The 15,526-nt window shown below is 37.1% G+C and overlaps 1 protein-coding gene across 2 annotated transcripts in view; it reads right to left on the reverse strand.

Annotated features, from left to right (window-relative positions):
- dym (dymeclin) overlaps positions 1–15,526 on the reverse strand; it is a 150,687-nt gene that overhangs the window by 78,329 nt on the left and 56,832 nt on the right. For both annotated transcript variants that reach the window (XM_069187013.1, XM_015339502.2), the window contains 3 exons: positions 14,036–14,218; positions 12,026–12,204; positions 9,559–9,684 (listed from right to left, as the gene is read on the reverse strand). In XM_069187013.1, coding sequence (XP_069043114.1) covers positions 9,559–9,684; positions 12,026–12,204; positions 14,036–14,218 — 488 coding nt within the window. The remainder of the gene's footprint in view (positions 1–9,558; positions 9,685–12,025; positions 12,205–14,035; positions 14,219–15,526) is intronic.

Genomic DNA, 15,526 nt, shown 5'->3' on the forward strand with positions numbered 1-15,526 from the left:
ACACAAGTAAACACAAAATAAAGTTTTTAAATGAAGGTTTTTATTATTAAGGGGAAAAAAATCCAAACCTACATGGCCCTGTGGGAAAAAGTGATTGCCCCCTAAACCTAATAACTGGTTGGGCCACCCTTAGCAGCAACAACTGCAATCAAGCGTTTGCGATAACTGGCAATGAGTCTTTTACAGCGCTGTGGAGGAATTTTGGCCCACTCATCTTTGCAGAATTGTTGTAATTCAGCCACATTGGAGTGTTTTCGAGCCTTAACCGCTTTTTTAAGGTCATGAAACAACATCTCAATCGGATTCTGGTCAGGACTTTGACTAGGCCGCTCCAAAGTCTTCATTTTAAGCCATTCAGAGGTGGACTTGCTGGTGTGTTTTGGATCATTGTCCTGCTGCAGAACCCAAGTGCGCTTCAGCTTGAGGTCACGAACAGATGGCCGGACATTATCCTTCAGGATTTTTTGGTAGACAGCAGAATTCATGGTTCCATTTGTCACAGCAAGTCTTCCAGGTCCTGAAGCAGCAAAACAGCCCCAGACCATCACACTACCACCACCATATTTGGTATGATGTTCCTTTTCTGAAATGCTGTGTTACTTTTACGCCAGATGTAATGGGACACACACCTTCCAAAAAGTTCAACTTTTGTCTCGTCAGTCCACAGAGTATTTTCCCAAAAGTCTTGGGGATCATCAAGATGTTTTCTGGCAAAACTGAGACGAGCCTTTATGTTCTTTTTGCTCAGCAGTGGTTTTCGTCTTGGAACTCTGCCATGCAGGCCATTTTTGCCCAGTCTCTTCCTTATGGTGGAGTCATGAACACTGACCTTAACTGAGGCAAGTGAAGCCTGCAGTTCTTTGGATGTTGTTGTGGGGTTTTTTGTGACCTCTTGGATGAGTTGTCGCTGCACTCTTGGGGTGATTTTGGTCAGCCGGCCACTACTGGGAAGGTTCACCATTGTTCCATGTTTTGGCCATTTGTGGATAATGGCTCTCACTGTGGTTCCAAAGTCCCAAAGCTTTAGAAATGGCTTTATAACCTTTTCCAGACTGATAAATCTCAATTACTCTGTTTCTCATTTGGTCCTGAATCTGTTTGGATCGCAGCATGATGTCTAGCTTTTGAGGACCTTTTGGTCTACTTCACTTTGTCAGGCAGATCCTATTTAAGTGATTTCTTGATTGAGAACAGGTGTGGCAGTAATCAGGCCTGGGTGTGGCTAGAGAAATTGAACTCAGCTTTCCAAAGATGTGATAAACCACAGTTGATTTATGTTTTAACGGGGGGGGGGGGCAATCACTTTTTCACACAGGGCCATGTAGGTTTGGATTTCTTTTTCCCTTAATAATAAAAACCTTCAATTAAAAACTGCATTTTGTGTTTACTTGTGTTATCTTTGTCTAATATTTCAATTAGGTTGATGATCTGAAACATTTCAGTGTGACAAACATGCAAAAAAATAAGAAATCAGGAAAGGGGCAAACACTTTTTCACACCACTGTAAGTTTATAATTATTCTTTAGAAGCTGAGCATGTTCTTATTTAAATGTAGATGTAAATAAAGTGTTTATTCACTTAGCAGTTTATGAGATTCTTACCAGTTTCTTGCACAATATCTATGCAGTTTTTTTACTAAGGAGTTTACTTGGATTCTGATTATAATTTGAGGGAATTATCAAATACCATTCAAACAAGCCCTGCGTAAGGATTTATCATCCATTGTAGATAATCATATAATAAACATGCTGCCTCAATAGCAAATCCCTTATTGAGACTTTAAGACAAGATATGTTCAATTTCACTCAAGGAAGGCATTCTAATTAACCATCTGTAAAACAATAAAGTAAGTTCTGCAGAAAAGAAACCACAGATTTTGGTTTCTCCACATGGTCACAAGCAAAGAAGCCCCTAGTAGAGCCTTTTACCCCAATTTCAAAATTGAAATGCAATAATTGAGACGCATTTAAAATATGTTTGTATGCATTGAAGCTTATTAACACTATTTAAAGTAGCTGTGATGTGACTGAGGGACCTCAAGTTTGTAGTCAGTGTTTTTGCTGTTCACTTCAGTCTCTTGTATGAACATTCGAGTGTGAATTATTAAAAATATTATTTATTATTTCACAATAGTCTTATAGAACATGTACAGTCTTGCAGTGCTGTATCTAGTGTTAACATTTAACCTGTGTTTATTTCAGTTATTGTCCTTATACTGAAAATAAGGTAATCATACCTCTACCCATTCCCTTTTCTGACATTCCCAGCTCTCCTTTCTGGCTTGCTAAGGGAGAGAAACAACTGACAATATGATGGTACTAGGTGGCCATTGCAACACTTTTTTACATAAAAAACTTTTAAGGGTTGAAATGTACAGTACCTTCCAAGTTGCATATTTTAAGTGCAATCATTTTTCTGTATACAGTTATGATCAGTTTAATCTTCATTTAAAGCAATATATTTTAGACATGCCTGCATTATTTGATATTGGATACATGTTACTCCTTAAATATATTTTAATATTTATCTAAAGAGACCGCAATATTCTGTCTGTGGTAGTACCCTGCGACATGTATTTGCAGATGTAATGCTCCTGAGTGAACAGAATGCCTTTAAAGTGATGTGATCTGAGATGCAGGGTCTGTTTTACTTAGACACTGCTTTGTTATTTTTCTGCATCTGTAGTTTTGCCCATAATACACAAAAACAAAAGCTCAAGTGAAGTGAAGAATGAACTGAGATATCCCCAAAGCTGTTGTCACTGAACAAATGCATTGTTTTCTTTTTTCCAGTCAGAGAGTTAAACTGCTAGGAGACAGTGACTTTTGTACAAAGTCTTCTATTACAAGGGTTTATGCTCTCCGCCAGTAACACACTTCACAAACATAGAAGCCAAGTTTGAGCTCTGTGGCTCAATAATTAATATAAGCTGCTTTGGTTAGCTGCCTTATAATACCATTTAGGCAATGGTGTGTTGTGCTGGTGCCTAGCAACCATTTTGCAACATATCACATCAAGAGCAAGAATTAAAATAAAAATTACCTCGTCAGATCCTTTCTAAATTAAGTATAATTTAAATATAATATAATTGAAACAAGGAATGTATCATTTTTAAATTAGAAAGTGGGTATGACTTAGAAAAAAAATGTTTTTTTTTTATTTAAGTAATAATAGTTTGCATTAACTCAGCAGTTAATCAATCTGATGTCCACCATCAGTATGTGCTATTAGAGTACAGTACGTGCTCTGCATGCTCTCAACCATTTTCCTCTCAGAATAATAGGGGCTCATCTATCTGATTTCTCTGCAGTGAACAACGATGACAATATTCATATTAGGATAAACCTAACCATCTGTTCTCTTCTCTATCCTCTGTCAGACTACACAGGAAGCTCTCCATTGATCCCATCTGAGACACCGGAGCTAGAACCATACAAACAAACCTGTGCCCTTCTTACCAATACTTCAGAGAAGATGATGATCTGTAAGGGGATGAGAAACAAGGAAATTATGTCCTTGCAGGCACTGACATCACTCACAGATTTTTGCAAAGCGAAGTATATCCACATGCCAAGCAGCAAATCAAGCGGAAAAAATGAGAAAAGATATAACCTTCCTTAATATTTGAATAGAACAGAACAATACATGTACTGCACACACAGTCAACCTATCCCTTAGTTACCTCAGATTCTTTGGGCTGACAGACCTTCTTTTGGCTTTCAATGGAAAATACAATACTGTACATATCTGAAACGTTTTGATAAGAAGTCGTTATATATTAAATTATATTAAATTAAGATGGTGAAATTCATAGGCCAGTGTTGGGTCCAAGATCTTCTCTGGTAAATGGGAAACTAGTTCCTCACAGCACAAGGTCTGCTCTTTTACTGAAGTCAATACGTAGGACATTCTGACACAGCCTCCAGGCACTTAATGTCACAAAAGAAATGACAGACAAAACATGTTCCATTAAGGTATTGAGGAAAACACCCCCACCCAACTGAATGCTTTACACAGAGTTACAACAGTGTTCTCAGTGTTCAGTTATTTGATTTCACCAGCTGTTTTGGACATGTGGCTCATCTATATTCCATGCAATAAAAACAAAACTAATTTCTGTTAAAACTGAACTAACGCATATTTTCAGGACTGCCAGTACTCTAGGTCACTCTAGATCACATGTGATAATGCCTGCAATATTTTGCTACAGGCACTTGGGGTATTTTTCAATTAAAAATTGTAGTCAGTGGTTTTGCTGTCCGCTACAGTAAGTGTCAGTGAACAGGTCAGTGTCAGTGTAAAGGAACAAGTTACTGATTCTGGCATTTTGAATAGGGCATTATATGCATTTTTTTATTAGGAAATCTGATTTCTGAGTTTATACTGATTGACATAATTATTTGGCTAACTTGCGTGGGAAATAAAATGAAAATCAGAGTTATCATTAATTTTCAGGAACTAGTCTGCATTAATTATGGGAAGCTGAAAACCAGTGAAAAAATCAAATGTATTCTACAGTTGTTTTTCTTAATAAAATCCATTGGCTTATTTTAATTAGCAGGCCTGAGAGATGTAAGCTTTTTTGCATCAAATTTTACTATACTCATCCATTATTACTGCACATCCATTACTATCTGTACCATGGATATGTACACTATGACCTCTGCTGCATTTTTTAAAATTCTACAAATAGAAATATCCGAGTGTATAACTTCATCTTTTTAAAATACCAATACAGTTCTCAAAATACAACTAAATGTTGATTAAACATTGGAGAATTTTTTTAATGGGGAAGATGGCTCTTTTTGTTTTATACCTTACATTTGTTATCTAGTATACAGAACTTCACTCTAGGCGGTAGTAGTTCAGGTGGGTAGCTGCGTCAGCATGCGTAGGCTGCAAAGGAACAAGTAATAGGTTTATTCCATGCTGAAAAAAAGAAGAAAGAGAACACAACGTTTCGGCCATGGAGCACACCTGAAGAAGGCTCCACGGCTGAAACGTTGTGTTCTCTTTCTTCTTTTTTTCAGCATGGAATAACCTATTACTTGTTCCTTCACTCTAGATAGTTGTTTGCAAACAAATAACAATATTATTGAAATGGGCATTCACAGGTGATTGTGGGTGGATCTAACTTATTTGTAAGTACACATTCCCCACAGGACTGCATTTACAATGTTAATATAATAAGCATTCAGCAGCTGCTACTGACATTTTTTTGTCTATTTATCACTGTGGCCCAGCTGAGCTATGCTCAAGGGACAAATCAGCATGATCACAGTACTTTACTGAATTATGCTGCGTGGAAATTCCTCTTATATAGTCCCAAACAAAGGTTAAGTGACCTGCAATGATCAAGTGTTTTTCTTCATAATTCACATAATGATGTCAACACCTTATTTTCACACCATTATTGAATTATGCAATTTGCTGTTAAAGCTGTTTTAGCTATATCACATTTGCTACAATAATGCTATTTTATTAAAAAACAGGGCCTAAAAATGAAACCTTTGTATGCATAACCATGGTTCATGAACTAGAAAATCATATTACTGTATAATTTTTGCCCCTTTCTAATGCATTAGTTTCAGCTTCAACATTCTATGTTATTACCAGAATCATAATGAGAATTAAGGAAATACTACTATCACAAAAAGAAACAAGTTGCACAGAATTTAGAGACTGGTCAGGGGAGCAGAGGAAGACAGTCTATGGAATTCTATTGTAATTCTCCTGTTCTGGTCTTCTGGCCTTTGACTGGAAACTCTTGAGTTTCACCTGGTACGACAGGTGACAACGGTGGGATAGGGGAAATGTTTTTGTTTTATTCTACTCACTTCCTGGTGAGGAATCAACACTAGAAGGCAAATTAATCTGTTCTGCTTCATTACAGGTATACTGGAAGGAAACACAGGAAGTTTTCCACAGGGAAGACCAATTGTCTTCTAAAAACAGACGCCTCTTAAACCAAACTTCAAAATGTCTCAATCAAGGTAGAGTCTTTAATATATGTACCAACTTTTTGGAAAGATTTTTGTTGGAAAAAGCAAGGTAGACACACATTAAATAAAGCAAACAAGCATGTCTGGGAAAAGTATTGTCAATTCTAAGAATCACACAGCATTATGTATTATTGAAAGGTATTGGAATAGAACCCACTTCTACCCATCAGCATATTGAGGCTGAGGGGAAGAGAAAAAAGTCAACTGCACTGCTCTTTTACCTCTGAAAATGTGCATCATAGAGGCAAAACAGCAGAAGGCAGAGAATACAATCATATTTCCAGTCCTTCCAACTTACTTCAGCATTACATAAACCAGAATGAATTAGCTACTGCAACCCTAAACTGAGAATGGAAAATAAACATTCTTTCACAGCTCACAAGCTGTTTTGAATCTCCTACAAGACACTGGCAGAATGGATTGCGCCTTCAAAGCTGCTTTTGCGGTGAATGGACGTGGAAAACATGTGAAACGTCTGGTCTGTCGCCAGACACTTACACAACAGACAATGAAAAGGGCCTTAGACTTTATGGTCTGAGTGTCAGCAGCTATAAATGCAGTAATAAATAAAATTGTGGATGCTGTAATGGCATGGAACTGAAGTTCCCAACCCCACTTCACGATAACAGAACTATCACTTTTAATACACAGCTACTGTAAATGACCTGTTGCATGTCACCTTTCAATTGCTGTGCTTAAGCTTTTGACATCAGTTGCATATGGAGGCACTACCCTAAGCACGAAAAAAATCCTTTTGAATTGTATTTGTGTCTGTTCAGCTAGAATAGAACAGTGTTTGGGGACTTGTAAACTCAGATTTAGGCCACACAAAGCTGTGTCCAATATATGAAGTTCACAGCTGTGTGACAGATACTGGCACTGGGGCTCACAATTAGCACTCACTGGGTAGAATTATGAGTTTACTACTTTAACAACTTTACCTCATTCAAAATGAATAAGCCAAGTTCTTCTTTTTCATCCAAATGGAAATCATTTTAATAATACAACACCTCAGGATTACAAATGGGAAGAAACTAATCATAATTTTCAAATTTTCTTTGAAATTATTTAGCTTCAATTAATAACTTGTAGATAGCAGCCCAGATCGAGAATTGAAACCAGGGCCCCAGAACTGCAAGGCAGCAATGCTAACCACTGAAAAACTGTACCTCTCCCCAACTGGCAAACTTCATACTAGCGGTCAGTTTGAGTAGGCAGTGACCACAGTGACCACAGCATGTGGGTTACAAAGGGACAAGATAGGTTAATTTCACAGTGAAGAGCAGAGAGAAAGAATAAACAACAGTTAATCAGTAGAGCCCTCTTCAAGTGTGAAGGCTGTACAGCCCTTAAGTGTGAAACTGAGAGTGAGGGCTATGGAACCTTTTTCAGGTGTGAAGCCACAATCTTTTTTCTTCTTCTTTCAATATTTCAACATTGAATTACTTGTTCTTATACTTGTTCTTACTGTACTAGCATGCCTGTTCATCGATTTTAAAACAGACCTTGTTTTGAACTAAGTGTCACTTTCGATAGAATCTTGAGTTAAAAAGACAAGTAGATACTTAAAAAATGCAGCCTTAAAGAATATATATATATTCTTGCAGAATATTTTTTAAACTAAAAATTTCACATAAACCAGAGGATATGCAGTGCAAAATAACCAGCACAACAGCTTGGTAAGCTGTGCTCACGTGGCCCAGTACAGGACAATGCAGACTTGTTGAATCTGTTTCACTGTATTTTCTGATTCTTTTACTGTTAGGTTTCAACTGCTTCATTTTATGTTGAGTATATCACTTTTCTCCCCAGTGTGCTTTCTGTGTTTACTAAAAATGAATGATTCCAGGTCAAACCATAAATGCTTGCTGCTGTTTTTCCAGAGTTGTAAATGGAGGACGCTTCTTGTTGCTAGGTTACCTCATTCAATCTGCACTGAAGCACATCTTCAAACTCAGATGACATACACAAGAAGGAAAAAGCAAGTTATTTTGTATGCACAGGGCAGTACATCAAGCACTAAAAAAAGTTGCCACAATTTCACTTCACAATCTTTCTCACACAGCATGTACTTTGAAACATAAGAATAAGGGTCGCAGATTTTGAGAGAAAAAAGTCAAGATTCTGTTCAGTATACGGAATGAGTTGCCTGCAAGTACTGCCTGGGGCTGTGTGGCAGTCCACCTTTGAGCAGTATACCACAGTTTAGGAAAGCACACCCTGAAGGTAATGGTTGAGGATAGCTTGCATTCACACAATGTATTGTTGGTCAAATCTAATAAGAAGCCTATTGTTCGAGGTAATTTGCAAAAAAAAAAGTAGAAAAAGATTGTACAAAGGATGGCAAACATACAACCAGCAAATCATACAGACATGTATAGGGCTTTTATTGACTTATAATGTCACTACAATTTCAAAAACCTAAGTACACAGCTGAATCAGGGAAAATTAATGAAAACTAGCAAAACTGTAATTTATTTAACTGTAAGGTATTTTGCAATTTCTCTTCTTTGACTTTGTATATATAATCTAATATAAGTTATAGGCAGTTTAAGCATGCTGTTTTGAACATTATGTGTATTATTTCATTAGAGGAGAACCACACCACCTTCACAACCCCTTTCTCAGTGGGTTTATAGAGGTCTGGTCCTTAAATTCGGAAAACCAAACTGTGCTTTTAAGGTTTCAAAGTCTGCTTTAAGAGAGCTGTATGATCTGAAGCTATACCAAAATTGCGCTGGTGCATAAAAGACTGTTAAATGCATGTTTTGTACTCTGTATTTAAGCATATTTTCCAAACATTTATTCCTCAAAACAGCTTTTTATAATATAAAAAGTCTCCATACAGTACATCTAGTAAACTAAACTCTCCTCAGATCCAACAGAGTGGTGGAGGTCAGTAGGTTCTAAAAAGATGGTAAATGTCATTTATGATCTTAAATTAATAATTTTGGTTAAAAAAATGAAAATGAACTTTTTCAACAAAAAGCTTATACTGTAAATGCCTTTTACATGTATTGGTATACTGTATTTTTTTCTATAATTTAAATATGAGCAGAAGGTAAACGAGAAGAATCCATTCAAACCATCTAACTCATTTGGTTACTAATAGCTGATTGATCCCAGACTGCTTGGAACTATTTAAACTACTATTTCAAACACATTCAGACAAAACACATCATACTGAACAAGTAATGTTAATATTTGGGGGGTACAAACAAAATTCTAGCATCTGTACATTTCACAATGAACTAGACTGCCATTTTTCCTGGTTTGTCTAGGAGATTATTAGCGTCCTCCTGAGACTAACACATGTCACATTGATCTATTAGAAGTGTATGTTCACATCTGTGCAAGCAGGTTATGTAGTGACAGAGAAATTAAACAAGTCAGCACTGTGCAGAATAAAAATTAAGAGACAGATAACTTTAAGATATCCACAAACGCAATATCAAAATGTTACCACTTTTCTGCTCAGTTCCTGACAAATTCTAGCCTCAAAGTTGGGAAAAATCAATAGTGAGAAAGCTTCCTCTCAAAGTGCATAAATACTCACCACTTCATGGATGGATCGGTTGAAGGCATCATCTTCTGTCAGTATGAGCAAAATGATTAGAGCCATGTAGACATGGTGAGAATTTCTCTCCTCTACATGGTACAGAATCTCCAGAATGGGCATCACCTGCATGAAAGAGAGAAGACTGCAGTCAAAATCCAATGTCAACAGCACACATCCTGTGTGTGTACAGGATGTCAGTACTAAAAGACAACTCTATGTTGAACTATTATTCCTTTCTGGTGTGACCTGAAATGGTTTTCTTTTAAATGCAAGTTTAAAGAGTTTGGCCAACCAGATCTTATAAATAATTCTTGCACCTATTTATAATTATTTTCATCCCGATCGATCCCATAGTCTTTAACATATGATGGGGGGGCTTACTTTAACTACAGTCCAGTGCCCACCTGGGCAACGTGAAGCAGACATTTATACACCTGCAGCCTGAGAAATCTAGCAGGTCAGGTGAAAAACTGAGAAATTCCAACTAAACGGCAACTTCAGAAATGCCAGAATATACTAGCCCAGAATGGGATTTACCCTTTGGGATGAGATCCTTCGATAAATAAGCAAATGAGTCAGTTGGGCCAAATTGCCTCCACTTGTCTGTAACAGCCCTTATGGCAAAAGGTTTGTGAAGTTTACATTACCTTCACGTGCATGTCATGACTCTACTTGACATAAACTGTTGAAATATTGTTTAATTAATTTTGTTCTTACACAATACATATTTTTTTACTAAATATAAATGTGCAACCTCTTGCATTACAGCTTGAAATTGAAGGAAGACAGAGTATAGGCTTCAGCTACATGGCTTGATAGCTTGTTCTATATTCTCACGACCACTTCGGTAAATAAGTTCCTTCTGTTTTAAGTCTTAAACACACCTGAACATGTTTCTACTTGTGTTATCTGGTTTATGTTTCACTGCTCATTCTAAAGATGTCCACTGGGTTGACTTTGTGAATGCCTCTTAGGGTTCTGAATAATTGCATTGGGTCTCCTTAGTCTTTATTCAATTGAAGATTAAAGTGTTCAGTTCTTTCAGTCTGTCTAGGACATTCCTTTAACTCCCAGAATGTGTCTGATTGCTCTTCTCTGAAGTGATTCTGGAGCAGAAATATTTTTTCTTTAATGTGTTGACTAAAATAGGTCACCATGCATTATTGTGAAATGAAGCATTTCAAAATTTGAAAGGCCTAGTTTTCACTGCGGGCAAACTGTGGATGAAATTGCCCAATGTGAGCTAAAATCACAATGAAGATGTATAATTGGCTCACCATTAAAACAGGGACGCAAGATACCCCTAACTGAAATGTCATAAACTATTTTGTGCACCAGTCCATCATTCTCAAGTACTTGCAGAATGAGTAACATTCCTTAGCATTACCGTGCTAATATAGTTAAGCCATGAAAATAAATGCTTTCTTGTTAACATATGTAGCACTCTAAATTATTTGGATGACGATATACAAATATGTACATGTATAATTTTTTCTGCTTAAAATAGAAGGCTTTTAGGGGTTCTTACGTCCGTCGCTGGTTTATCCAATACAAACGCACAGAACATCCAGGAGCCAATGGAACTGATCTCAACCACAGGTGGGTCTTATAAGATATCACTGCGGAAGCTGCAGACGCTAAGCTTAATACACTTAAAACCTGATAAGATCACATCTGCCAACGCAAAATTCCAGATGAAGTGCCAACTGTCTGAAATTAACCATTATGTCAGAGATAAACAATGAATGCCAAAGACAAAGCGGATGACTAAGATGACCCTGAATAAACTTGCACCTTCATATAGCTTGCAGACAGTAAGGACAGCAGTGCCCCAAATGCGCCGTGAAACAGGAGAAAGTGCAGCTGTGACTTTGAGATGTACAGGGCTCTGTACAGCACAATGCAACAGTTGATTTTAAGCTACTGCTTCAAAACAGCTCAAACTTTAATAAAGAGCTGTAAGTTTTAAAGGGCTTTCATTGCATACATTACTGTTTAAAAGATGAAGACCTACTGTACCCTTTTCATTTTCTAACATCTATTATAATAAAAACAATCCTTTAAAAAACTAAACACAGGCTTAGTTTTTTAAAGGATTCTATAACATCAAGTGATCTGAAAACTCCTATTTACTTCTTATTTAGACAACTGTTCATGAGAGCAAAAGACAGGACTAAATATATAATAAGCAGATTTAAATAAGACTCTGAATCTTAGGAACTGAATGCAAAAGTTTGGTTCAGTCAAAACAAGGGCGAAACAAATAGTGCTAATGCGAGGCCTGAAATATATTATAGTCAAAACCAAACTCACCGAACTTCTCTTGTTTTGTGACACAGTGTGTATGTATATTTTATTTTGAGTGTTAATGCCCTTTCTCTCCCAAGACAATTACCAGGCAAGGTTTGTTAAAGTCCTTTAAACATATCCTTTATGAGAGGTGATGAGATAACAGTGTACTTACAAGGTTCTCCATGTCTGTGCGCGACAGCATGTAGTTTCGCACATTGGTGTTCTGATGAAGCAGTGTGTAAAGGAGGAGTGTGGCCTGGTCTGATCTCTGCCCGTCACAGAGTGCTGTGTAGAGGCTATTAAAGTTGATCTGGAAAGTATGGGGATGTGAAGAGGGGACAGAAGATGTATCTGAAATGCAGAAAAATGTCAATGTACAACTGGCGATGAATAAAAGCTGACCTTATATGCATTGTACTCAAATTTAATTGGAACCCTCATCTCACTTTGCGTTGATTCTGTTTGAATTATGCAGATTTATTTTAAAGCTACCCCCAATTATTATAAAAAAAAAGAATATAAGGAAACAAAATGCATACACACTGCAAAATTGACATCTTATTTAATCAAGGGAAGCACAGCGAGTGCAAATGTGAGCCAGTCATCACACATAAACAAATGGAACTTCTGCCTTGGCTATCTGATCCTTATTATTTCAGAAGAGAAATGTTTTGTTTTTAAATGCACTCAAAAAATACTGAATACAGTGGATACTATACATTTTCTCTTCAGGTTATAAGAACAGAGCTTTGACTACAGAGAAAAATGGCTTATTTACTGCACAGGGCTGCAAGGTGCCCCAGGGGAGTGCATGCACTCAGTCCCTTTGCACTGTCAGGAAGTCCTTAGACATGCATCTTTTTCGATAATCTTTCTTTCATCCTATGTCACACAGACTTATGGGAAAATTACTACAAAACAGACTTGGATCAAGGTTTATATCCAGCACCTGCAGACCATTTTAGAAATACGTTTTTTGTTTGATAAATGAGCAGACCTATTGAGAAATTCACATAAATCACACAAGTCTTTTATTTTTTTATTGTTTAAACATTAAGGCTAATGTAAAATGATCATTTTTAATTAGTTAGGTCCTAGAGCATTCTGAAGTGTGTATGCAGTTAGCCCCCAAGTTGTTTCCTTTGCAAAACCAAAATAACAAGCAGCTTCAATCTAGACAGATTAGGTTCAAAGCACATATTATTTTACATAATACATTGTACTTAGACTAAGAGAATAGGAACCTCAATAAACATGCATGTGTAAGAAAAAAAAATTCAGACAAATGACAGATGACCCAAATAAGTTCGAGACAGTGGGTTAAGACCCAGTCTGTAGCACTATTGAACTGCTGCCAGAGATGAGAATGTAGGCAAAATACAACCGGGACCTATCAGGAAATGAATAAGTGGAGATTGGACAGAATACTAGAAAAGTCACAAATGAGAGAAACCATTCAGCCCTTATTGCAGGTGGGCTCTGGCCTCTGAATACTTATCTGCAATGTATGATCAGTTGCCTATAGTACTGGGCTGTATCAGTGTAGCCTGTCCTAGTGCTGACACTATTACTCTGCTACAGAGCAACAGGAAATTCAGGCTATGTTACCTTAGAGATGCCGAAAATGGCACAGACTTTGAGGGTATTAGGATCTAAAACTGAAAACACTTTTGAAAGCGTGTGTTGTGATAAATCAGTTTTCAACGTAGAATTTAGAAAATTTAAGATGTTTTCTTCACAGCAGAGTCGCAAGTGTTGGTGCATATTTCAAAGGTTTTCAACTTGAATATATAAAAGTTATTGAAAATTCTCCTTTAAAAACAATTGGTTCATCATACAAAATGGAAGGTCAATAGGTAACAATGATGGTGATGACAATTCCTTGTTTTTTCATCCCAGAGAATCCCAAAGAACACGGGCGGGGACCCACATCACTCACCAGTGAAGTGCAGCAACCTTTTTTGCACCTGTATCCTCACTACACAGCGCACTAGGGGGGAAGTTTGATACTGCTCTGTCAATTAAATTAAGGTGGAAATTTAGGTAGAGTAGATTATGTAATCCTGAAATGGAATGGCCAGAGGTTTCGTTGACTTCATTATTGAGGTTTACTGAGCTGAGATCAAATGAACAATTAAATGGTCCTGACTAGAGAAAACTCAGCCCTGCAAAAGGTACTAACCCTGTGTGTTCTTGAAGGACATAATTGCCTGTCGGTAAGGGTTGGGGCAGTCCGGCCTGTCAGTAAGGTTGGCCAGCACCAACAGCAACAGCAGGCTCTGATTCGATAGGGGTAGGAGTTGCTCCTGGTCAGGGTTTGGTTTGCTTCCTGCTCCTCCTAAAGTGAACACGGTCCACAGGCCACCTGGGAACACACAGAAGAGAAACATGTGATATCATGAGTGTTTTACAATTAGGATGCCCTCCTCTGAATGTGAAAAGACTATAAAGGAAAGCTGAAGGAACTTTGCAGCTTTGAATTTACACAAAATGAAAACTGCTGTAGGAATTTACCACTGGTGGTGATTAACTAAGAAAAACAAGTGGTATTATGTTTTCTAAATTAAATATACAGACATATAGATGGATTGTCAAATACTCTATCGACAGTATACTGCATGTATCGATGTACTTAAATCTTTCCTTATTAAAACCAATACCTTTCTAGTAACATGCTAAGACTAAGCACCATCCCACTGAAATAAACCTGTCTCTCACATTAAATGTTGCATACATACTGTATGGTTAGTTAATTCTCCTTAATGAAGTACATCTTACTTACTGTAAATCAATCAATTTAAGAGATGTGTGGATACAATACAACTGTAATATTAAACCTCGTCAATAGTGGATATGGATTAAACACTACTACATTTGACAGTGGCAGCTCATGTACAGCTGTGATTGCATTTCTGAAGATTCTGCTCAATGTGAATTAAAGATTCATAAATAAAAAGCTTGTTTTCTTCTCTTCCAAACTAACCTGTATTAGAAAACATTATTTTCTAATACAGCTTAGTTTTCCATTTCACTTTGAGTGAATTTTCTTTGCTCATAGCATACATATACCGTAACTCTGTGCTTAAAATGTGTAAGACATTTGCACACATACTGAAAACATTTTTGAAAGAATGTGTTCTGATAAATCACATAAATACATGTATATTCACATCCATACAGTACATAAAATTAACAAACAATTTCTACACGTACATCAGAAAGAATACCAGGGAATGCAAGTTATTAGACCCACTTGGTGAACAAATGAAGACAAGCTGTCTTTTGCTCAGTGCTGAAAGCATGGGGGAAGTTTTTCTTTGCTGTCTCCCCATTGCTATTTAAAAGCCTAGAGTGGGCAGTGGAGCAGAGACACAGAAAAATTACTGTCTGCATACTTAATGGATTGGTACTAGTCAGCAACAGCCCCTGGCAGTAACATCACAACGACATAAAAAAAAGAAAACCTTTCTGGCCAGTTCACTCTGATAATTTTTTAAACTATTAGCACAGAGTAGGCATTTTCAGATACAATAATCTCAGCGCTACACCAGCAAAACAATTCTAATTCTGTCACGTCTAGCAATTGAGAAGTGAATGCCTGACAGGCTGAGTTAAGATAACCATGTCTTGTGACTGACCCCTACACATCGCTGGCACCAGAGAGGCTAGACCA

This window comes from Lepisosteus oculatus, chromosome 3, assembly GCF_040954835.1.
Source record: "Lepisosteus oculatus isolate fLepOcu1 chromosome 3, fLepOcu1.hap2, whole genome shotgun sequence".
Taxonomy (NCBI): Eukaryota; Metazoa; Chordata; class Actinopteri; order Semionotiformes; family Lepisosteidae; genus Lepisosteus; species Lepisosteus oculatus.